The 25,335-nt window shown below is 41.1% G+C and overlaps 1 protein-coding gene across 1 annotated transcript in view; it reads left to right on the plus strand.

The window, feature by feature from the left end:
• The first annotated feature begins 2,495 nt into the window (after positions 1 to 2,495).
• The window catches only part of LOC118098915 (polycystic kidney disease 1 like 1), a 30,774-nt gene continuing 7,934 nt past the window's right edge, over positions 2,496 to 25,335 (plus strand). The window contains exons 1-34 of the mRNA XM_047337927.1: positions 2,496 to 2,509; positions 10,281 to 10,378; positions 11,118 to 11,279; positions 11,367 to 11,560; positions 13,726 to 13,960; positions 14,192 to 14,320; positions 14,429 to 14,854; positions 15,347 to 15,512; positions 15,735 to 15,974; positions 16,536 to 16,668; positions 16,749 to 16,952; positions 17,228 to 17,409; positions 17,491 to 17,694; positions 18,234 to 18,397; positions 18,500 to 18,664; positions 19,089 to 19,307; positions 19,679 to 19,765; positions 19,844 to 20,023; positions 20,101 to 20,178; positions 20,879 to 21,021; positions 21,336 to 21,456; positions 21,538 to 21,664; positions 21,780 to 21,978; positions 22,082 to 22,138; positions 22,230 to 22,589; positions 22,669 to 22,926; positions 23,111 to 23,224; positions 23,467 to 23,618; positions 23,729 to 23,829; positions 24,127 to 24,325; positions 24,423 to 24,506; positions 24,628 to 24,835; positions 24,968 to 25,074; positions 25,167 to 25,266. Of these exons, the coding sequence (XP_047193883.1) occupies positions 2,496 to 2,509; positions 10,281 to 10,378; positions 11,118 to 11,279; positions 11,367 to 11,560; positions 13,726 to 13,960; positions 14,192 to 14,320; positions 14,429 to 14,854; positions 15,347 to 15,512; positions 15,735 to 15,974; positions 16,536 to 16,668; positions 16,749 to 16,952; positions 17,228 to 17,409; positions 17,491 to 17,694; positions 18,234 to 18,397; positions 18,500 to 18,664; positions 19,089 to 19,307; positions 19,679 to 19,765; positions 19,844 to 20,023; positions 20,101 to 20,178; positions 20,879 to 21,021; positions 21,336 to 21,456; positions 21,538 to 21,664; positions 21,780 to 21,978; positions 22,082 to 22,138; positions 22,230 to 22,589; positions 22,669 to 22,926; positions 23,111 to 23,224; positions 23,467 to 23,618; positions 23,729 to 23,829; positions 24,127 to 24,325; positions 24,423 to 24,506; positions 24,628 to 24,835; positions 24,968 to 25,074; positions 25,167 to 25,266 (5,610 nt within the window). The remainder of the gene's footprint in view (positions 2,510 to 10,280; positions 10,379 to 11,117; positions 11,280 to 11,366; positions 11,561 to 13,725; positions 13,961 to 14,191; positions 14,321 to 14,428; positions 14,855 to 15,346; positions 15,513 to 15,734; positions 15,975 to 16,535; positions 16,669 to 16,748; positions 16,953 to 17,227; positions 17,410 to 17,490; positions 17,695 to 18,233; positions 18,398 to 18,499; positions 18,665 to 19,088; positions 19,308 to 19,678; positions 19,766 to 19,843; positions 20,024 to 20,100; positions 20,179 to 20,878; positions 21,022 to 21,335; positions 21,457 to 21,537; positions 21,665 to 21,779; positions 21,979 to 22,081; positions 22,139 to 22,229; positions 22,590 to 22,668; positions 22,927 to 23,110; positions 23,225 to 23,466; positions 23,619 to 23,728; positions 23,830 to 24,126; positions 24,326 to 24,422; positions 24,507 to 24,627; positions 24,836 to 24,967; positions 25,075 to 25,166; positions 25,267 to 25,335) is intronic.

The following is a 25,335-nucleotide window of genomic DNA, read 5'->3' on the forward strand; positions in this document are numbered from 1 at the left end:
TACCTGTGTTATGAGCTCCAAGCATTTCACACTTTTCCACATTTGTAAAGCTGCAGAGAAGATAAACTTCAGTGGAGTTTGAATTAGCCCACGTGAGGGGCCATCATTTAATGTATGGAGACTGACAACATTTGTATTTTATAATCCTAATTGTATAAAAAAAAATTTCAACACCCCAAAAACTCCTCCATTTACAGACTATACTTGTTTACGTGTGTGGAGACTTGCAATCAATCAAAATGCCTAAAAGTCCCAGAAGTGAATAGAAGAAAAAAAGTAGTGCAAAGGTCATGGACTCATAACATTGTTATATCCATACGATCATGCAGCCATAACAAAACAGCAGTGATACAAAAGTACGAATTAAAGCAAAGGGCTTTGTAATCAGGCCCTGACGTTCTCATATGTACACTTTACTATTTAAACCTGTTTTTTCACTGCAGCTTCGATCGTGCTGGTTTAACGTGCAGGCAGAGAGACCGTGGTGCGGGAAAACAGCGCTGCCTCTGCTGGGGCTTTACCCGGAATCCTCCTGCTCAGACCCGGGGCCAGAGGGAGGGACGGCGGCCTGGTTTTGGAGAGAGGACATGGGACAACAATGCACCTATTAAGTATTTTTAAAGAATCCATTCAAACGCCAAATGGTGTACTGCAAAGTAAAAAGATAAACCAAATAAATAAATAAAATTATAAATAAATAAAACATGGGAGCTTTAGGCTTAGGAAATATAGACTACTGTTGATATTGAGTAATACGTAATACGTATAGTAAATATAGTAAGAAGTAATACGTTTGTTTGTTTGGGATCCTATTACCACCCAAGACCCCTGCAACTAATTATATAGAAAAAAGTCTGTTGTCATATGTAATTATTATTATTAGAGGCATTAGTAGTAGGTTAAATACAATCTTTGTCTTTCCAAATACAACACTGATAATAATCTATAACTTCTAATGGATCACTGATCACCAAATTAGCGAGTTCAGTGTTGCTCACGTGGCACTGATCTCGTGCGTCTTCTCGCCTGCGCGTGTAAATTAAATGTGAATCCTCTCTGCTTGATAAGTGGCCCTGAAGCGATGAAAACGCATTTTAGAAAAAAAAGACACGGAACTGTGGTGGATTTCCCTCGCCATGGGGACGTGCACGGGGGGTGAGGACGGACGCAGGAGCAGGAGGAGGAGGAGGAGGAGGAGGAGGAGGAGGAGGAGGAAGGGGAAAACCAGCACCAGAGGGGCTTCTGCTCCGTCATGGAGCTCAACTCCATTTGTAAAGGCTTTTCTTGGGACAGCGCAGAGCCAGATGTAGCCTCATGCTGAATGGAGTATGCGGGCTGCAGCAACTTTTACCATACAATTCAATCAGTTATCAACAAGCCCCCCTCCCGGTCAGTGGAGTGCGGACCGGCCCCCGAGTGGCGCTGGGAGCCTGCAGCATTCAGCAGATCGGTGTGAGACAAACACACCAACATTTAACAACATTCCAACATTTAACAACATTCCAACATATTTTAAGAGATTTTATTCCAAAACATAAGAAAAGCAGTTGTTTTTTCTGTTGGTTTAACCTATAAGTTCACATGTGGCTTCTCATGTGGAGGTTTGTTTATGAATTATTCATGAAAGTTAACATATGTTGATGGACACCAAAGAAAAATATTTACACATTACAAGAAAATTCAGAGGGTGTGGAAATTATTTGTCTAAATTATTGTTTTACTCCTATAATTAGTTTGTTATGGTTCAGACACTGCTCTTAAACTATAGCCATTTATGTAAATTAAAGAAATATACCAAACCTCATATAGGTAATTCCATTAAAAAGAGAAATGAAGTCTGAAACTTCAAAAAACTGAAACTTCAGATAGATACACAAGAAAAAAAAATATTACAAAAATTCTGAAAGTGCCTATAGGTTCTAGTTTTGTGGAAGTGATTTATCTCATTATATATTATTATTTGTTTCCTAATTTAGTTTGTAATGGTCCAGAGCTTAAACTCAGAATGTATTTTAAATACTATTTCAAAAACTGGAATTCATAGATTTTTGTCATTGGGTGTATTTTTCAGTTCTAAATATAAATGTTGTTTGAAACATGCAACCTAACTCAATCTGTTTCAGCTTAATGGTCCAAAAATATCCTAAACTTCAGACCCAGTTCAATATTTCGTGTTCAGTTTGTAGTGAAGCTCAACTGAAGATATTGAGTAAAGTTTGACATTCCTGTTGTACATTTGAAGAAATTGTCAAATCCTGTGACACGGATGAGTGAACATGTCTCAATATTAATTTTAAACATTATTGTTATTATTATTATATTTATCAACCTTTTTGTACTAGTTTATAAAATTTTCGAAAACAAAAAATCTTTGCAATGACAATACGTTTCCGATAAGAAATGTAGATCAGCCAATCTCCACATGGGCACATCATTTGTAAAGAGGAAAAGTAAAGCTTTTATAATAAAATAAACTATAATAACCACAATTTTAAATGTATACACGTCAGTTCTTTGGGATATATTTGATGTAAACATCTATAAATGTATGCAGTCCTTTATAATATTAGATCCTGGCTTATTGAAATAAAAGGAAATGACAGTTTCAAGCTGCAGATCAACTGATTAAAATGTCCCACGGCCTGAAAACTAATATCTGGACACTGGTTCCCTTTATTAAATGACAGGTCAGTTGAGAACATTACACACTATAGGGGGATTTGAACAGGCCACAAGCAGCGGTGACCTTTGACCCCTCATACCAGGGACTTAGAACAAGGAGCCCAGGCTGGACTGGTGGGGGGGGGGATAAAGCCACCAACACACACACACACACACACACACACACACACACACACACACACACACGCACACGCACACACACACACACACACACACACACACGAGAACCCGCTGACACATCAAAACAATATGGAACTTGCTTAACAAACATAGATTCTTCCAATGACAGATAATTAGCTGAGATTCTACCACTGACCTACATGTATTCAGGCCGCAGCTTGTTGATTATTAATTAGTGTGTCAGTGCCACTGGCCCTCGCCTAAGTCGACAGATATTCTCACCCAGAAACCTACATGTCAAATGTCAGACGGTTGAAGAACAGCCCCTCTGGGTAAGAGACATGATGTGTCAGAGACAGATTTGAGCGGATGAGCTTCCTTTCTTCTGCTCTTCAAGTGAACTTTCTTAAATTGGGAGGGTGAGAAATATAATAGGACACGTACGCTGCTGTCTGGGCCTTAGCCAGATAAGGTTGCAGCCAACGTTTTTCACCCACTTCTTCACACTGGGTATTCAGGATGTGGGACAAAGGGGGAAAAGCCGGGGATTGAACACTCATTGTAACCAAGTCCTTATTTAGGAGGAGGTGTATTCACATCAGGAGACGTTTCATTAAAAGTTCATTTAAGTTTGGTGTTTATCAGTAAAGAGCATAACTTTTTACCTGTAGAATTAAAATGTGAGTTTACAATGATACAACGTTGATTCCTTCCATTAGTAAGTATATTTGTATTAAGACCTACTAGGTCATGTTGTTTCAGTGTGGAGTTCTTTCTGTTTGGTCAGCTTCATTTAATCATACTCTTTGTAGTTTTTAATTAATATCATCAGTATATACTTTTATAATAAAATGTTGGTATTTATTTCTATTTCCTTCTTTTATTCAGAGTTTTTTAAGACTTTACGTTTTCTTCTTGCTAAAACAAATTTTCGGAGATGTTTATTTTGGTTTCTTTTTTATCTGTTGTGGCCGCCTGCTGTTGCTGATCCAGCCCTGATAAGATCAGCCTGTTACAGTGGATCCTCTTTAATAATTGGTCCTGATTGAGGAGTGTTTGGAGAGTAATCGGAGCCCGTAGAGCTCCTGCACCCTCGGGCCGGAAAACAGTGGCAGATCGCTGTGAAAACAGCTTTTAAAATAAGGATGTTTAAATCTCCCGCCTATATATATGTTTAAGCACAGTGGTGACATAAAGCAGGCACTAAGACTATATTTTTAGGAGGCACAATTAATGCTTTGACAAAACCCATGTGTCAATACACCAAAATAAAAGCTCTGTCCCTCTGTGACTACTTTTGACCCTGCAGATTTTCGAGGCCTCCTTCATGGATTGGTGCAGGAGCAGCTTGTAAATAGGAGTTCGGAGCAAACAACACATCAGAAGCTTGTTTTGTGCTGCAAACGAGAGTCCCCCTCTGACAGAGACGAATTGTTCTGGCTTTTTTTTGAGGGAGGGTCATTACAGGCACAGGTCCAAGGAGCTTGACTTGTTAATTAACTGAATTTATCTCAGGGCAGGTCCGGACTGTTGGTCTTTCTGATTTTATTTACAGAGGCCCAACAGGTCCCACCACGGGCGAGAGAAACTCCCTTTTTAACAGGTAGAGACCGTCTGCCTCCACCAGTTGGGTTCAGAGGAGGGGGCTGGGGGGCAGGGGGGAAAAGAGGTTACACATAAAGATATATAATATAATAATCATAATAGGATAATGAATGATCATTTAGACTAGCAGGACTAATAATAGTAGGTTAAGAATAATAATCATAGCAGTGGGTGTTCAACCGGAATATAAATTCATAATTAATGTTGAGATAATACAAAACCATTTATTTATTATGTATCAAATGTGTGGTTAGAGTCTTTTTCAGGTTAGATATAAAGGTTATATCTCACAGAATAAACACAAACTGCTTCATAGACACAATGAACTGCTGCTTGATATAAAATGCAGATATAGTAGTCGAGTGGAAAATGTGGGTGTGAATGAAATGAGTAAAACAAGCTGAAAAAGAGGAAATGAAAATGGACTGAAACCACCCGCACCACTCATCAGTTTCTTTTCTTTCATCAAGTTAAACTGATTCTGTTTGTGTTTGTTTGACATCATTTCTTTTTTTATGCTGATTATATCATGTGGAAATTTTCCGTTTCCATCTAATCTGCTGTTTTACTGCTGTTTTCTCAACATGCTGCAGCATTGTCTTCTCGTGGCCTGACTTCTACTGAAGCCCGGATTTTATTTTTTATTTTGTACACTCCTGCTCCAAATATTAAAATGCTGATATAAGACCCGAAAGGCTTGTGGCCACACTTTGGCTGATACCTAAAAAAGTTCCACTCAAAGTTGCTCAATGAATATAAAGGACACATGAGACTTCACAGACCGACCCCCTGAATCTTTAAGAATCTGACATGATTTACAAATTATTTATTTGGGATAAAATTGTTTCACAGAGTGACTTTTTGATCTCATGCTCAGGAGTGGCATTTTTCTGGCTCTGCAGAAACACTTCATGGAACACTAAAAGAATAAAAACCACTGCCTCAACAAACCTCCTTGGAAAGAAAAAGAAAGGGATGCTGAGTAAGCTGCCACACACACAGTTATTTGTTAATGTTTGACGAAATACGTGGTCTGAAAACATCAGAACTAATGAGTTTGAAGAAGAATGTAGGCCTGTACTAAAATATGAAATCCAGTTAGGAGAAAGTCCTGAAAGACCAGGAATCACTCCAGGAAACTTAGATTCATTGGGTTAGAAAAGAGAAAGTGAAACAAATATAAACTTAGATCTTCTACTGGGAGAAGCAGGACATTTATTTTAAATAAAATGTCTCAACAACAGAAAACAAAAGATGAAGAGAACTGAGTGGATCAACATGGCAGTTAACATTATGGATACAACCTCATTTCATTGTTCTTCTAGAGATTGGCCATATCTCCTTCTAGAAAATACAATATATCAATGTGACACATCAGTGGCCGGTGTAGGATTTTCTAGAATTTCACTGAATAGGGTTTAGTGTCACAACTGAGTTTTTTCTCTCCACAGTCCGCAGATGTTCTCTCGTTCTGGGAACTCTTTGGTTTCTCTATGATACTTTTAGGTGTCGACCTCACTATGTAAAGCACCTTGAGATACTACATGTTGCGATTTGGCGCTGTACAAATAAAACTGAGTGGAATTGTATGTCAGCTGATAAACTCGTTAAAATTACGCGAGTAAAAACTAAATTTTGGAGCCACCTCTCCCTCCTCTGTGTGGACTCTCTTGTTCAACCCATTACAGATAATATCTGTCCTCAGATCAGACTTCAGTCCACCGGGAGTCAGCTGCTCTTCCTCCTCTCCAGCGGACCCCGTGTCCTCGGTACACGGGCTCACACTGCGCTGCGCTTACATAACGCTCCGCCTGTTTTATCACGACGCACCGGTAACGCAGCTCCACGACGCGGATCTTATTTCTCCTGACATTTCGCGGTATCGCTCGTTCGTTAATTACGCACACCGGTAAAACACAGCTCGCACACAAACGAATGAACCGGGTAATTTGAGATAAAAAGGCCTGAGGTGGCTTTTACGCAGCGTCACGACCGCAGCGCGCCACACGGATGATGGTCAGGGGGGTTTTGGGCAGGAAAATGCCTCTCAACGTGGGATCCCGGGACCTCCAGGGGTCCTCGAGTGGGGCTCCGGGAGGTCCTGCAGCAAATCAAATATCTTTCAGTGGAAACGAATAAAAATGGAACAATCAAGTTTAAGATATGTGGAGCTAGTGTTTCCAAATAAAGGTTTATCTTCCCATGAGTGTTTTGTTTTTATACATGCAGATTAATAATATAGGACATAAGATGAATAATAAAAATTAAGTTTATGGAAAGCCTACTTGTATTTGTTTGTAAGTGTGTGTCTGTGTGTGTGTGTGTGTGTGTGTGTGTGGCTGATGTTATTTGATATCATGTGAAGACCTCGAGTCCTGGAGTAGGAGACGGAACGAAATCATCCAAATACGCGCGTGTTCCCTATAAAAGATGGACAGAGAAAAAACTGTGTGCGTGTTCCCCCCGCTGTGCCCCTCGCTGCTGCACGCACCACGAGGGGAGGACGCGGTCTGACTGCGCCTCCTGCTGGTGACCAGGAGCTGTTGAATAATCTCTTAAAGGGGATGTCTGGGAAGCCGGAAGAGGTTTTTAAGGTGGACCGGTGGAGTTATCGCAGCACAACGAGGACGTTTATATATATCTTCAATAAAAGGGGAACATGTACCCAAAACGAAAGACTGTGTTTTACGCATTTTCAGCCTCTTAACACAGACTTCCTCAGCCACAATCAGAGTCTTGGGAGGATTTACAGTCTCACGCTCACAATCTAACCTTTATTTAAAGAAGTTGAAAAATACCGGTTGACAACATCATTTCCAGATTAAAACGACGTTTTTATGGACTTTCCTTGAACTAATATCATCACATGTCGACATCAACCCATGTTAAGTGATCTCTTAAAGCAACGACCCCACTGGAGGATGTGTCCTTTACTTGTCAGTAAAATATACAGACTATCTGAGATAAGTCAAAGTTATTTCTATAGCACATTTCAGGTGCTTCACATAAAATATAAAAGGCATCATGACGAATTGTAAAACACAAAAAGAAACATTTAAAGGATATCAAAAAGTTGCATTGAGAATAAAAAAAAAAATAAAATAAAAAAGGAAAAGTGAGTATCTTTTAGATTTAATAAAAGTCAGTGGCAAACAGGGAAGTATTCAGCATTGATTTTAGAGAGTTGCAGCAGACCTGCAGTTCTCTGGGAGCTTGTTCCACATATGTGCAGTATAAATACTGACCGCTGCTTGTCCATGTTTAGTTGTGACTCTTAGACCCGTCCCTGACGACCTGAGGGGTCTGGATGGTTCATGACGTAGTAGAAGATCAGAAATGTATTTTGGCCCTGAACCATTCAGTGCTTTATAAACAAACAATAAATGGTCCATTTGATTCATATTTCTTCATATTGGACATTGCATCATGGCTCATTCAGTTCGGTTGGAAGATGATCCGTAAATCTGATCCCTCAAATATATCTTGGTTCCAGAATAAAACGTGGATTTTTACAACTTCCCATGTTTTTATTTCGTTAATTTAAAGTTGACGAACGAGTAAAAATCAGCGTGTGGCCCTGAAGTGGTCCAACCTGGGCTGGAGGTCAATAACGGAACCAAATCGGTTGTGTGATTTCCTTTATGGCTTTGACCTCGCACTCGTGAACGTGTTGTCTAATAATAAAGACACTTACATAAAAAATGTGACCAGGGCTCAGTGTGAAACAACACAATAACCAAACATGACATGGTGTCAGACAAAAATAAGACGAAGACCGCATGTTCATATTATCTGCGCTGTTTCCTTTGCCTCGTTATTAGGAGACATATTTATATAAGTGGTGTTTATGGCCAAAGACTCCGCAGATCACACCGCACCACCTGATTAAGTTGCCCTGGAAACGGCTTTATTTTGGGTAAAAGCTGCGTAAAATTCACAACTCAACTCTGCCCAACTTTCTGAGGAGACCCCAAGTGTGATTTGCACATAACTTTAATAATGTATGTCATTTCTTATATGTATATTTGATATTATAAATGTTAAATGAGTAAATCATATTTAAAGTGCACAGGGTCATTTATTTAAAACAGCCACCGTAGGTAAAAAAAACAGCATTCGTGACAGATTCTCCCTCAGCAGCATGAGATGCAATATTGTTGAAAAGAGGACACACAAACTTCCTTATTAGGATTTAAATAGTTGTGCCATGTAACTTATCTATAGAAGTTACAGCACTATATCAACAGATAAGTATTTTTCCTGTTTGATCCAGGGTCAGTGAACGCAGCTTCCTCCTTCGTCGCACCCATGTGTTGTGCTCGGTTTACATACAGTCACTTTCTCTGTGTTCCCACCTCACACACCTTGTATGCACAGTTGTTTTGTCACTGCACCTGTTTGGTTCGTCCTCTCCTCTCAGTCTCAAACCTGCACACGTCCCGATCTAATGCACATTCCTCCCCTGAGCCACTTTTCTAACTGCGGCCTTTTGGAAACTTTACGCACAGACATGCTCGGTTCTTTTGTTTACGTGTTCGTATCACTGCATCCGTTTTTCAACCCCTGGTCCACGGCCGTTCATCCGACAGGTAACGAGAACTCACCGTGGTTCATCGGGTGCGTCCACCCCAGCGACTCCTCTCTTCTGCGGCTGTATTCCCCCAAGGGAGCCCGTGACCTTGACCCGGTGATCTGCTCCGTGCGCTGTCTGGATGAGGGGTGAGTTTGGATAAAACAGCAGCTGAGGCACATGCATGGAACATAAAGACAGTTGGGTTTATTCTTTATGTAAAATTACATTGAAAATCCACGTATTATTATTTATTTTTTATTAACTCTTCCTGGGATCATTTTATTTCAGGTGACACTAAAAACCTTGTATTACATTGATCTCCTATCAAACACAGCCTGTGTTTTATGGCTGATCTGTAGGTCCATGTAAAATAAACAGACAGATAACTAAAATATTATCTATGAAAAAAAGAAAAATATATTATAAATTCCACAAACACTGATATGCTGGAGTTGTGCAGCTGAAGTTATACTTTTTCATTATGAATAGGCTGCACCAGAGAATTTAAAGACACCAGGGTAGTTTTTCAAATGATGAAAAGCCCATTAATATTTTCCTGCATTTATATTTTGCTATGAGGAAATTCAGAAGATTAACAGATATACAAAAAGTATAAAAGTATAAATAAGTATAAATATATACATAAGGTATAATTAGGGATATAAATAACCAAAAAGCCTTAAAATCATGAAGATTGGCCTCAATTCCTGGCTTTTGTTCAACTGAAACATGATGTTAGAAATAGGTATATTTTTATTATTTATAAAAAGATGTAGTAATCTATTGGTGCCATGACTTACACCCAATTTAGTGTAAACACAAGCCATGTCAACATGAACACACAGTTTTGTATATGTGTGTTGGATGCATGTGTTTTATAATAACCTCCATTATTTGTGGTTGAAGGTACCAGGTGGCAGCGTTGACCTTTGAGAGTTGTTACTGTGGCAACCACCTGAAACATGGTTTGGTCTTCAGTGAGTGTTTCAACACATCTTCCAGTGAAGGGTCACAGAGAAAAAGACAGAGGTGAGAGACTGAGGACTTTTTTACTTTCAGTATCAAACCACGACTTCTGTCACTAAAGATACAAAACTCTGTGTTCCTCTTTTCAAATACAGTCTTAGTAAAACATTAAAAAATAATAGTTTTAATGATCAATTCACAACTGCCACCCACTGTGCACAGTCACTGAAGCTTGTTCTGGATATTTCTTTTCTCTTAGTGCTCTGAATTTGCCTGTTGGAAGTGGACGGGCGTCTGTGGCTCTCTACAGAACTGAGGGACCGTTTCTTCACAGCGTTAATGTGTCGTCTCCTGCAGACAGAGTTCAGACTGGGAGAACCTTTGTTGTGGAGGTTTCTGGAAACTTGGCTGGACGTCCCGACCAGCCCACAGGTCAGCTGATACTGTGTCTTACAACAGATACAAGGCTTTAAGTTTGAGTTTACTTCTGATACTCTCACTTGGCAGACATTTGTGTTTTTTCTCTTCTTTACTTATAAGTGAAAATGAATTCATATGTCAGTCCTTAGCTAAAATTAAATATAAAATTTTCCTTACAGTTTTATTTATGGTATGGTGTGTGTAGACTATAAATATATATATATTTACTCTTTTACACAATATTATCTTATAATTTATTAATTATCATTAAAAATAATTATACAGACTATACAGGCTTCACCTTCAGACAACATTTGTGTAGTCAATGTTTATCTTTTTTTTTTTTTAAAGTTCAGTCCTTTCAAAAATGTTATACGTGCAAAAACAGTCAAAGCCACTTCACGAAAAAAATAATCATATTCGGATATAAACTAAAAGCAAGCTAAGTTAAGTTGTGTATTCATTCATGAGTTTCTATTAGAACAAATTTACTTACTATTTAATTATAATAAGTAATGATGTAATTCAAGATAACTGATTGAGATCTGATCATAAAATAATCAACATTTTGAAAAAATATGTTTTTCTTGTGAATTAATTTTTATGCAAAAAAAATCTGCTGATACGAAAAAGAAAAATCAACTAAATCTCTATTTGATAAATGTTTACACAATTAAAAAAACAAAGGTACAGTATATATCACTGTTTGGTTTTTCTTTTTTACACTGACTTACTTTTCTGTGATTTTCAGGGATTCCTAGTCTGGCAGGACCGGACCTCTCCTTGGTCTCTGTGGAGTTCCTGGACATGACTGCTAAAGGTCAAAGTTCACATCATGTCAGCGTATTGGATGATGGCTCCTTTTCTGTGTCAACACACTGGATTTTAGAAACTCCAGGAAAATATGAAATCAGTAAGCGAAAACTTTAATTAATGGTAAATAATTAATGTATTAAGAAAATACATTATTTTGTGTTAAAACCTTTTTAATTTTCTACAGATGTCAGAGTGTCCAACCTCCTCTCCACGCTCTCCTCCACTCTCCAGCTCTTCGTCTTGCAGCCCTCTCCACAGATCTCTCTGCTCCACGGGCCCCTGGGCGTCCCCTCCTGCGTTCACCCTCAACAGCCCACCTCGCACAGTGTGACCACACAGGCAGCCCATGTGGGCGACCCTGTCACACTGCAGGCAAACGTGGGTGAGGGTCCGGCAACAGGGTTCTGCTGGTGCTTTAATCACAAAGACAGAGAGGAAGAGAGAAGATGTGTAAAGACGACAGACTCTGACTGTCTGAACAGCACTTTGGTATGTAGGATTAAAAATATTACTATACTACATGATGATATGTCAGGATAAACGGATCATTTAATACATAAGTAATAAATGCATGATTGATTTTTAACAGTTTCACATCAACAAAACTCCATTATCTGAGATACATGAAGCAAATTTGGTAATGGTGGCTTTAAATAACAGCAATGTACAACTAGTGAATTAATAATTTGAATGTCAGCCTGAAGAAATAACATATTATTTCAATATGAATATTTGAAGATCTAATGTGTTTTTATCCCACTTCTCATTATCTGCTTCTCAAAGTCTTTTCTCATGTCAATGAATCTGAGTCTATTTAAGATTTAATGATGGTTATTTACATGTAGATTTTATATTTTACAGCAGAATTTGTGAGAATGTTTTTTTTATTATTATTAAGTTGCAGCTTTCCAACAAATCAGTTGAAACTGAGAGGTTTGTAGTAAAATGGAAATCAGCTGTGGTCCTACAACGGAATTAAGATTCATGAATAGAAGGTTTCTAATGGAACTTTTACTTTGCTTTTACTCAACTTAAATTATGTCACTATACTTTCAGAATTCTCAGAGGTCAAGGGTCAACACAAATTACAAAAGCATCATAACTACGATCATTAGCTTCGCCTCTTCCTCCCTGAATAAGAGACATAACAAAACTGTGATGCACACATGTTGCTGGATAAAAGTTTTTTTGTTGTTGCATTAAATAATCTTCAGTGTTTTTTTTATATGACAAGTGGAAATATTTGTTCTAATTAACTGCAGACCTGGACCTTTGAAACCGAGGGAGTTCACACAGTGACCGTGAACGTCTCCAGCATCTCTGGATGGGCTCAGCAGACAATACGTGTTGTAAGTGTAACTGTTTTCATTCACTAAGCATATTATCCTGACATGGAATTATTGATCATTGATCGTGATTGATAAGGCTGGAAATACCATACAATTTATCTTTTTGTCAATAATTCTCATGAAAAGACCAAAACCAACAAAGCTTTTTTTCCCCCTCAATAGATTTTGGTTTCTCATTGGTTCCTTTTAAAGATGTAAATTATTTAAAGCAGGTCACAAAAAATATAATTACTACAATTTATTTAAAATAGCTGACTGCTGCAGTTCTCAGCAAATGTCACTCAAACTGGACTAAATAGGGCTTTTTTGAGGGGGACTATTTTCAGCTGTGTATTAATACACATTTTATGTAAGTATTTACAGCAGCAGGACAGAGTTAGACTGAATCAGGACAGAGTTAGACTGAATCAAAATAAACTACAGTGTCCATCTTCATTTGATTTCTTAATGTAGGGACATGCGACCACGTGCAAGAATGGAGCTTATTGTTAGTTTTTTAAATAGTGTTTTAATTGTGTAGACTATAAATAAAGATGGACGACGCGTCTCCACTTCCTCCCACTATCCAGAAATAAAGCAAAAATTTCCCAGATACGAACCATCTTGCACATTTGGAGCCAGAGTCTGCGCAGTAGCGATCGGGGGATGGAGCTGCGGTATCGAGGACCCACCGATACACGAGCTCGACCAATTGCGAGTCAGTCTCAGCTGTCAATCACAATGTTTCAACCAATTTTTTAAAGCATCAAATTACAAATTCAAACCGTACTTACTGGGAAAATGAACACTTGAACCAACAGTGCGATTTGAATCATCCTTTAGAAAAATATATTTAACATGAACTCTGATCTTTTAGTTATTTTAAGCTCCACTTGGAGGAGGCAGGGTTTATGTCCTGTACTGCTGCCAGACACCAGCGGCCAGTCAAGACTCTTTGGCTTCACTCTTGGGAAAGAGTCATGTCGTCCATCTTTAGACTGTTACTAATGGAGGAATTAGCTATATAACATTTTAGGCTTTGGCTAAATAAGCTTGATAATCAATGAATTGTTTGTTTGGCTTTTTTCATGGGATTTATCAACATAGCAAACATATCAAGTGGAATCAGATTTATCCTTTTTCCAGTTTCCGATTCGTGTGTGTTTTTGTGCTCATTGTTTTCTTGTAACATAATGTGGACGTGTCCTCCTGCAGGCAGTCGTGCTTCCTGCTGTTTCTGACCTTAAAGTGAAGGTTTCGACGAATCATCTGAGAGCTGGAGCGAGCGTCTCTCTGGATGTGGAGCTGTTCACGACCATGAAGCACCTACTTGTCCTCGACCTCACGCTCACTGCCGAGTACGAGCGCAGCCACGAGAGCGACGTCGACCTCAGCAGCGAAGGACATGCAAGCAAAATTACCGACTGGAAAAACAGCACTGATCGAGACTGTAACCATGGCAACAACATTCATGAGCCAAATCTCCATCAACACCACGGTGATTTTTATTGTCATGATGGCTCCCCCTCGCACCCCCATCACTCCATTCCTCTCCACCTCCTCCACTCCTCCGATCAGTCCAGCTGCCGTCTGCACCTCCACCTCCTCTGCCGCCTCCCCCCCACAGCAGGACAGTATCATCTCAGGGTGTCTGTCCTCTCCGCTCCTCATCCTTCATCAGTGCTGCTCTCCACTGCGCTGCCTCAGGCCTTCAAGGTGTATGAGCAAATCTGTGCCCTGAGGCCTTCTGGGAGCTGGATGTCAGCCGTTCAAACGCACTTAGAGTTCAGCCTGGAGGTCGTCAGCCAAGGTGGCCGCATGGGGTCGAGAGTAATTTGGACTTTTAGTTTGGATAATAAAGTTGTAATGAACAGGACAACAGAGGAATGGCTCATTAATGTGTCTCTCGCATTAGCAGGGCGTTATAATGTCACAGTTGAGGCTTTTAACCCAGTCAGCCGGGCCTCATTCCAAACACACATCCTGGTTCAGGATCCCGTGGGAGAGCTGGAGTTGAGCGTTCCACGTGCGATCAGAACAAATCAGAAACACGTGGTTTTATTTAGCGTCGCAGCAGGATCAAACGTGACCGTCTCTCTGCTGGTCAACGCAACATTACTATACAGAAACAGCAGCTACGCCACAGGAGAGGAGGCGGCGGCGGTTCTGCTTTTTCACCACGCCGGGACGTTTCCGTTTGAGCTCAGAGCCACGAATCAAGTGTCTTCTCAAAACAAGAGCGTCAGAGTGTGTGTTGAGGAAAACAGGAAGTCGTCGCCACAAGTTACAGTTGATGCAAACTGGGAACCACACACCAGTCAAATTCCCAGCCTAGGTGACAATGGTAAGTGCAGTGTTTTTAACTGAGCACTGCAAATAAAATAAAATAAAATAAAAATAAAAATTATCAGGCAATTTAAATAAGAAGTTTGGCTTTTATATCTTGTAAATATTGAAAATATATATATTTGAATCACTGTGTGAGTGTTTTGGTCTACAATTGTGACGAATTTATAGATTTATTACTTTTTTAAATGGAGCAGGGAAAATGTAATTAAGCTGCATTGAATTTAAGCTTCAATTTAGCCTCAGATCTGGATACATTTCGAGATCGGCTGTTTTTCAATATTCTACTTGAGTTCTTAGAAAATAATTCATAAAAATCTGGATCTATTGAATTTAAATGTGGTTTCATGAGGGGACTCTATTGAGTGCCATTCTAGTTTATTATGAGACATCACTTACAGCAGTATTTTAATTCCCTATATATTAAAATCGATATATATATATATATAAATAACATTTTGAACATGTGATATCTGTTTTGTTCTAGCAGTGCGGATCTATGCAGAAAAGCCAGCTTATCCCACGAACACAGACATAACCTTCGTGGCTGTGGCTGATGCACCAGAGCCTGTGGAGTTCATGTGGCACTTTGGAGACTCTGTATCAGTCAGAACTACCTCAAGAGCCGTCACAAAAAGATACAACAAACCCGGCAGGTACGAGTCACAGAGAAAATATATGATTGGTGCCTTTTTAATTGTAATACTAGGTCTCAGTTAAGATTATTATATGATTTATGATGTGTCTATGCTTTTAAATGTTCTGTTTCCTTTAGCTGAAATCATTTTCCACATAAGGAGGGTCTTAGCTATTAGATTAAGAGCTTGTGCACCTACAAGATTAAAACTACTCACAATTCAAACCTCTCTTTATTGTAGGTTTGATGTATTTGTGCTGATGTCTGCTGGTCAGGCGTCCGTCACCTCTGACCTGCTCCCTCTGGTGGTCCAGAGAGCGGTGAAGCTCAACAGGCTCGTGCACCAGGCCTCGGTGCTGCAGAATCAGACGGTAACGCTGAGCTGCCGGGTCAACGTGGGCACCGACCTCACCTTCCACTGGAGCTTCGGGGACGGTTCATCCAGGCTGGGACAGAGCACGGAGCAGCACGTGTTCCACAGGTGAGCCACAGAGTTTCACTTGATTTTTGATGGTTACATGGACCACTTTCATGTAAATCAGAAACATAGTTAATATTTATATGTAATATTGTTGAATTCCATCAATCTTTCTCTATCCGTCATTATTATTATTTTTATTATTGACACCAACATTCCTATTATGGCCCAACAGAGACAAGCAACCATCCTTAGTCAAATTCACACCTACAAGCAATTTAGAGTCTCCAATTAACCCAAAATACATGTGTTTGGCTTTATTTTAATTTTTTTAAAAGAGCACAGATTTAGTCTCAGTCTGTCTGTATCGTTCTTTAAAGTAAATCTTCAATGGCCAATAGTGACCAATTTGGTCCTAGACTCTTCCATTCCATGTGCCGAAGTGTCCTTGGGCAAGATACTGAACCCAAAGATTGCCCCTGATGGTATATATATGCATAGTATGAATTTTTATGAATGGATGAATGGCCAAACTATACTGTGAAGACTAGAAATAAATACAGACCATCACTGTATTGTGTGTTTGAGCCTGTGAACATTCACTGGATGTGCTTCTCTTTGCAGAACAGGGGAGTTCAGAGTCGAGGTGACCGCCTCTAACCTGGTCAGCTCCTCCTCTCTGAGCAGTCACATCTTTGTTGTGGACCGACCTTGTCAGCCTCCACCGGTCAAAAACATGGGTCCTCCCAAACTACAGGTACATCACCAGCAGGGCTGTAGCCTCCGAAACATGCAAGGACAATGTAGCTAAAAAATAAAAGCCTCCTCTATCTCTAGGTGCGTAGGTATGAAGTTATCCGTCTGGGGGTGACCTACGAGACTGAAATTGACTGCGACACATCAGGAGGCCTTCAGTACACTTGGACTCTGTTGGACTCTGCAGGCCGGATCCTCCGTCTGCCTCGCACAGACACACACAGACAGAGTCTCACACTGCAGAGCCACCTCCTGCAGTACGACACCTACAGCGCCACAGCCAGGGTGAGTAGCTGAGCACGGTCATGCATGGAGGAGGCAGAGGAGTGCATCACTGGGGCTGTGTCTGTGGGGGGGCATAGTAAAAAGAAGTCAAATTTTATTATTAATCTGAAGATATTGTGGTTTTTGGATTGTCTATATGTAGCTGATGGCCTGAAATCAAATTTAAAGCCTGTTTAGAGAAAAAAAACTCCAAATCTGTTGAGTATAAATGATTTTGGGTGTGTATTAATTGTACTTTTACTTAAATTGACTCCATATCTATGATTTCTCTACAGGTCCAGGTCGTCGGTAGTGTGGTGTATAGTAACTACAGTGTGAGAGTTCAGGTGATGCCGAGCCCTCCTGTGGTTTTTATCCAGGGTGGCACCAACGTCTTCATTAACAGCGGGAACGCCACCGTACTAACCCTGGACGGGCAGAGATCTTACGACCCCGACTTCCCCATGAACCTGCTCAGGTAGAAACTGCGACAGAAAGAGAAAAAGATTAGATTTGTGCTTGTTTGGGAGTTTTCTAACATTTTCTAATTCTCTTATAGCTACAGCTGGATGTGTAAACCTCTCAGCTCCATCAGCACCTCCTGTTTCAACCAACACATTTCCACCTCCTCGCCTGTGCTCACTGTTCCTGCTGGTTTCTTAAAACGTGACTTCGACCAGTTCCAGTTCACACTCACCGTACGCAGCGGGGAGCGCTCAGCTTCCGCAGAGACCTTCCTCACAGTCAAACCAAATCTGATTGGGTGAGTTATAAATACTCACCGTGTCTCAAGTGTGTTTATGGATGTGACTGATTGAACTGGCAAGCCTGGGCCATTCATAGTCAAATCTAGTTGTGCATGTGTCCTGATTGGATACTGCAGCTCGCCATAATCCAAGAGTCAAAGACAGTGATTATATAAATGAACATTTTTGCACAAAAGAGATTGCAAAGAAAAAAATACTGTTATTACTTGGGTGTCACGACCTGAGGAAAAGTTGAGGATTCAATTGTTCTGAACTATTCTGATCAGGAGAGACAAACAAGAATGAGTTAATTGGAACAGAATCCAACTTATTGTGACAGGGGACACTCAGAAGAGCCCACACCACTGCCAAGGCCCAACAGTTCCCTTATGACACCACGTTTAAATTCACAAGATCTTTTTATTTGGATCTGCACAAACAGCACAAAACATGAGATTTCAGCAAAAATGTTGAAAAATCTCTTTCACTGAGCTTCTTAAGTCACCTTATTTCACCAGATGATTTATAATGAGTTATGTCAATGTTTCCAAACCAGGAAGTTGTCTGTTTCCTGCCCTCGTTGCCAGGGCGACCAGGTGAACTGGGATCAGTCGTTCTCTGTCGACACCTGGTGTGAAGACTGTGATGTTTCCCTCGCTCACATCCAATACACCTGGAGTCTGTTCCTGGTCGACGCCTCCTCCAGACCTGTCATAGAAGGTAGAAGAAGAGCTTAATCCTTAAAAACTAATTAAATGTCAACAGTTTTATTAACAAAAAATATACTTTACCTTTATTCTATTCTAAACGGTTTTATTCCAGTGCCATTTTGTTCCACAATGGATCTCGGTGCTCCTTCCACAATCATCGAGGATCAGACTGCTGAGACGTCCACCCTGCGTCCGTCTGACACATCACACGACGCCCGAACTGATCTCAGGACCCGGAAAATTGGAGCGAGAAGGCAATATCTTGGCCTGACTGACGGTGGGTTAAACAAAGCTGGTGTGTTATTAAATGCACTGAAGTTCATGGGATAGAAAAGTAGAACCCCAGAGTCTGATTTCAGTCCGATTTGAGTCTGATTTCAGTTTGATTTCAGTCTTCAGGTCGGACGTATCACTCCCTCACTAAACTTCACTTCTCCTCTTCTTCAGATTCCCAGCACGTCACTCCTGTCAGCACAGGAACAGCAGGTTCAGGTTGTTTAGAATATATTTCATTTCATCCTGCTGCTTATTTAGAAATGAAACTCACTCTGAAATATTCCAAGATGTGTAAAAACCTTGCAAAGCTTTGAGCCCTGGACATCAATATGAATATAAATAGAAATAATAGAATGCAAGGTTAAAGTTACTGTAAAAATGGATCGTTTATGAATTATTTAACATCTTCCTCACTTTATCTCCAGGAGAGGAGCCCTTATATCATTCCCCAGGAGAGTTTCCCCCTGCCGAGCATCACCCCTCCACTGACTACCCGCCACTCACCCTTGACAGCAGCAGAGACCAATATTCAGAGCAGTTTGGCCAAAGCGACATTATCAGTGAATTCCCAGTTCACTCCGACCCCTCTGCTGAGTGGGAGTTTTCTTTTCCGGTCCTGGAGGGTGGTGACATGGGAGATCAAGGTGAGAAAGAAATTCAGTAAGACTGAAACATTAGAGCCAAATGAAACAAACGAAGCAAGGACTATTTAAAACACTTTCACATGACAGTAATCTTTATTTAAATTTTTTTCTATTGGATTTTTAAATGCCTTTTTACATGCAATTAAAAAATTTAATTTGATTTATCCTTCACAGATGTATTTACAAAACAAAAGCATTTGACGAAGCAAGAGAATCACATACAGTAGTACATTAAAGGAGAAAAACTAATACATTCTTTCAGTTTTTTAAAAGAAAATTGTATTGCTTCTACTTGTACAGTACATTCAGAAGGGTGCTCTATAAATAATATTCATGTTTTCTTATGCATGGTCTGTGAGCGTGCATTAAAGCTGAGTCTGTTACAGAGTCAGATTACGACGTTCACTCCCCACATGCAGAGGAAGGAGACCCTGGGAGCTCTGCAGGAAGACCCACAGGTGCCGTACACATCTGTGTTTGCCTTTGTAGTTACTACCAGTGTGAGATGTTGTTTACTTACTCGTGTGTATTCCCAGGTGTGGATGGCGAAACATTCAGTCCAGGAGAAGACGCAGTATTCGATCCAGCAGAACATGAATCTGAGGGCAGTAATCTGGTGGTTTCCAGACCCTCTGTCCTGATCCAGGAGCCAACTTTACTTGATTTGCCTCGAGACCCAGTGGACGGAGACATTTTCGAGTCCTACACTTACACAGGTACCTTATTTAAGAAACTTGCCCACACACATTCATTCTCTGTGTCACTCTGTATCTTAAATAATCTTTCTTTGTAGGAATTTCCTCCTCTACGCTCAGGGTCAGACCCTTCAGTCTGAGGCCGGGGAGCAGATACATGTTGGAGGTCACAGCCAGTAAGTTCCACCAAAGTGTTTTTAACAAAGAACCATGACAGACCGAATGCAAAGAATGAGCAATAAACATGAACTGGAAATTCAGATTGTGTACAGTCCAATATAAATCTATAAACTGTCATAATCAATGAGACCCACCCCAACAGTCCCCTTTCCACATTTAAATCCACTAGATCCATGTTTTTATTTGAATTATTCTCTGAGAAATCAACCCAAATGTAGAGAAATGCCCCTATCTTGCAATGTTGAAAAAAGTGATTACGGATCCGAACCAAAATGTAAACAGTTCTTCCTTGGGTCAGGCTCCACCTCCCCACAAAATGTCTTTGATATCGGTTTAGCTTATCTTCGGTCATCCTGCTAAAAATACGCAGAGGAAAACATACAAGTCTTTCTTCTCTTAGACAGAGGATCTTATTTGAGTAGGTGGTCCTTCAGTTGAGTTTCTAAAAGAATGTGACCATATGCTGCCCAGACCACCTCCACATGTGGTTTGAGTGATCAGATCTAAATGCGTCTTGGTGCGTTCACATCTGCTCTTAAAGCCCAGGACACGTGTTAATGCCAGGTATGAACTAGGCGAGAGGTGAATCTCTCACCAAAATGCAGTCCGCCTTGATTTATTTTTCCACTGATATTTAAAAGGATGAAAGTGAAAATCTGGAGATAATCTCATCTGCCTGTTGCCTGTGTTACTCAGAATGTCGGAACAGTTTTGTCGGCCGGACTCAGCTGTTCTTGAAATCCAAGCCTGCTCCAGAGGGCGTGAAGTGCCAGGTGCAGCCGGTCAGAGGGACGGAGCTACACACACATTTCAGCATCTTCTGCACGTCAGGGAAAGAGGTGCCTGCTGTCACACACACGCACGCACGCACGCACAGCACGCACACGCACGCGCACGCACACGCACACACACACACACACACACACACAAAGATGTACATTAAATAAGCAATTGTCTAATTTATCACACTTATAGATTCTCCTTTAACAACAGTGAGTTGATTGTTAAATTCTACATTAATTAAATCTTTAAAGTTTCATATTAATAATAATGAAAAGTTAAAGATTTATATATACCCTTTTCTACCCAGCTTTGATTTCTTAAATTGTTCCCTGCATATCAACCGTGTGTGTGTGTGTATGTGTGTGTGAAGGATCTACTGTATGAGTACAGCTTCAGTGTAGGAGGCAGACCCCGTAGGGTGCTGTACCAGGGGAGAGATTTCCAATACTACTTCAACCTTCCTGCAGGTGACGCCAGTGATGACTATAAAGGTATAAAACCAACAGACACGTTTGACATTTTTTTAAGATTTCCTACCAACTAAGTAAAATATTTTGTTGTTGTTTCCATAGCAACAATTTATACTGAAATCCGAAGCAGCACATATGGGACGGCCACTAAACCCTGTCCTGTCAGCGTCCGAGTCCAGCCAAGCTTCCTCAGAGACACATCCTCCCATCAGGACCCTGACCTCGAGCTGTAAGAGTCAAAAATCACCAGGTCATCACATCACATGAGGATTCAAAGACTTGAAACTAATTTGTTTTGTGTGTGTGCAGTATATTGTTGTGTATCAGTAACTCTGTCTCTCCAGGTCAGCGGCAGGTCTGAGGAACCTGTCGGCTCTGCTGCAGCTTGGGAACAGTCATGAGGTTCGTAACTACGTCAGTGTTCTAGCCACCGTCCTGAACAGACTCAGCCTGGACTCCGAGGCCAACGCACATGCTCAGAGACTCATCCGCAATGTGCTCATTTGCACAGTGTGTGAGCTCAAGAGCGGTACAGCGGAACAGGTACACACACACACTGGACTTTCAAAAAATCTCCTCTTTATCTCGATCTCTATTTGTGTCTTTCAACTACACATTATTTAACAACATGTGATTAAATCCACAGGAGTCAATGGTTGACAGCATCTGCACTTTAAAAGACCTTTTACAAGTTTCAAATCAGGTTGGTGGAGGATGATCATCTTTTATCAGGACAAACAGTCACTAAAAGAAAGAAAGATGATGCATTTGTTTACTTGTTTTGTTCTGTTTAGGTATCTTTAGCAAGTGTCAGACACGTGACACTTCACATTCAGACCATCTCAGACCTGTTTTTGGAGTCCAGCGCTCCAGTCCAACATCATCTGGACCACGAGACCCTCGACACTCTGCTTGTCCTGCTGTCGTACATCCTGCAGGCTGCTGTCACAGATCATGACGTCACACCCGAAACAGCCAACAAGGGCAATATCACACAGGTACTGGAGTCAGACTCTGTAAATACCACTGCAACTCCCAGGAGGTGCATACCAGCATCATCCAGGGACCCCATCAAACAGGGAGGATCAATTTCAGCAGAGCAGAGGACACGGCTTGTTGATGATATTCTGCAGACTGCCTCAGACCTGATGCTGGTGAGTGAAAATAAACAAGTTTTGTTCATTCTCTTTTTTCTACCTCGCCCAACTCTTGTCCTTACTCTTTCATTTGCAGAAGTACATTTTCTTGCACAAGGTCCAGGAGCACAGAGTCAGCACAGGCCTCATCTCCTTATACGCTGCAAACCAAAACCAAACATCCACGGTCATCAGCAGCGGCTCAGCCACCTTCTACCTGCCTCCTTCTCTGATCCAGCTTTTGTTCATTCATGGCAGTGGAGCAGCAGAGAGCACGCAGCGGCAGCCATGCGTGCTCAGCGTGTTGACCACGCTCACCCTCAACCCTTACACCTGCGCCTGCAGTCCCACACAGGTGAAAGGCACTGATGTTGGTTTTCTGAAGTGTTAGGGTGGAAATAATCAGCCATGATGTTGACTGGTTATTTCAACCAAATTATGTTTTTTTTTGCTCATATAAAAGACACATTGGGGACATTTAAAATTTAGACTTACACTAAATTTGACGTGAGTCCCTTATTCCCTCTGGTGATTTGCAGCTCACTGGACCAGTGGTTGACTTGAGTCTGTACAAGTGCAGCGGGAGGAGAAAGATCACTGTCCGTTCCCTCAATCAGCCAATCGACATCGAGCTGCAACATCCACCAAGAAACGTGAGTGAAATAGTTTGGACCCATTGACAGGTCTGTGTATTGAGCCACTCACATGCGTACGATGAGACTATGAGACTATGAGAGGTAAGAAAACTCCACGGGGTTCCTTTAACTGTACTTGTGCTACTTTTATGAAAGTTGGTGACCAGTAACGTAATAAAATGTTACTTATTAAAGAAAATAATGTATGAAGTGATTGTTGAGCCTAACTTCACCAACACGTGATCACATCTTTACTGCAGAAGAGCTCCGTGCGTGAGTACGTCCTCCTCCGCAGCCAGGTCAATTACCACAGCTTCAACATTACCAGGGACCATCTGCAGCAGGTCATCCAGCTGAGCGTGGCGTTCACGCCGCCGCCCGACAGAGTGTTTCCCATCATGCTGCTCTTCAGGTAGATTATTGTTATTACTGGTATGCGCTCGTAGTAAGAGCAACGTAATAGCGTAGTTTTTGAGTGAAAGGTAAGAATGCGAGACAAACCAAGACTCTCTGTTGTGGCAGGATGTGTGAGAGGCCGACTCCCAGCATGCACCACCTGCACAGGACTCATCAGTGGGAGAGCAACAACATACGTATCACTCTGCCCTCGTCCTACCTCAACGGTAAAAGCTTTCTTCTACATCCTGTTGCTCACATCTCTTAAGTGACTGATCATTCCATTAGGTTTATATGAAATGAATCATCCATTCAAAAACAATTAATTAATCCTCTTTTAACATTGTTTTTATGCAGTTAAGAAGTTAAACAAGGCTTGAGGAGATGATAATAAAATATTAATGACTATTAATGAATTAATGACTATTTTCTGTCATGAGTTAAAAGACAGGGATGAGATAAAAAATAAACACATCCGAGAGTTGATGAGTATTTGTGTAACACTCAAATCTCCACACCTCCAGCTGCAGGGGTCGGTCACCTGGCTCTGCTGAATGCTCATTTTGGGAAAGAGCGCAGACACAAGCAGCTGAGTGAAGAGATCAGCTACAGTCTCACTGTGGTCAGCAGTCAATGCTTGACCTGGGATGGCCACCAGGGGGCCTGGACACATCTGGGCTGCAGGACACAGCAAGAAGACACAACAGCTGCTGTCAACTGCAGGTAAGACATGGACATGAGACCTTCACACAGATAAACAAAAACCGACACTGATGATAAGCAACATATTTTTTGCTGGTATTTGCTGTTCTTCTCTCAGCTGTCACCAGTTGAGGCCTCTGACTGTGGTGCAGCACCAGATCCAGACCAGACATGACACAGATGATCTGGACCCGTTCCTAAGGTGACCTCATCCTCCTCAGGCTTGAATGACATATTTAAATAAACAGAGAGAAAACAAATGTTGGGGATTATCAAAATTTGTCGTCCTCCTGTGCGTCCTCTCTTCCTCTCCATCTCTCTAGTGTGTCCCGAGATCACACTGTGCTGGTCGTCATGGTGCTGTGTCTGTGCCTGTACATCCCCGGGCTGGTGGCGTGTAAGAGAGCTGATGACGTCTCAGAGAAGAATGGAAGAGTCCATTATCTTTCTGACAACTCTCCATTGGACCCACATCTTTATGCTGTAACCATCCACACTGGTGTCTGCTCTGCAGCCAGTTTGAGCGCCAAGGTGACGCCGTCATTTGTTTTTCATTCATCTTCAACAAAAGCGTTACTCATAATGTATTTTACTGCACATAAACGTGGGTGGGTGGGTTAGTAGGTAGAGTCCAGTACTTATTTGTGTCTGTACGTTCATCAGGTGTACATAAAGCTGTACGGTGAAGATGGGATCCCACACACAAGAGAATTACAAGTCCCAGGATGCACTCTGTTCAGGAGAAACTCTCAGGACACATTTATACTGAGGTAAAATCCTCCAAAAATGTACATATAAAATCAATGATACACATTTTACCATTTAATGCTACATAGTGTGATCTTTGTCTGTGACACCACAGTGCAGCAGACAGCTTGGGCTCCGTGTGGAGGGTTCACATCTGGCATGACGGCTCTGGACCTTCCCCGAACTGGTACCTCAAACATGTAGAGGTATCTGAGGTAAGGACCACATGCTCTGTGTTTGCGGGTTGTGTTCTGTGTTCGGACCATCCAGATGGCCTGTTTGTC

The sequence above is a fragment of the Hippoglossus stenolepis genome, chromosome 19 (assembly GCF_022539355.2).
Source record: "Hippoglossus stenolepis isolate QCI-W04-F060 chromosome 19, HSTE1.2, whole genome shotgun sequence".
NCBI lineage: Eukaryota > Metazoa > Chordata > Actinopteri > Pleuronectiformes > Pleuronectidae > Hippoglossus > Hippoglossus stenolepis.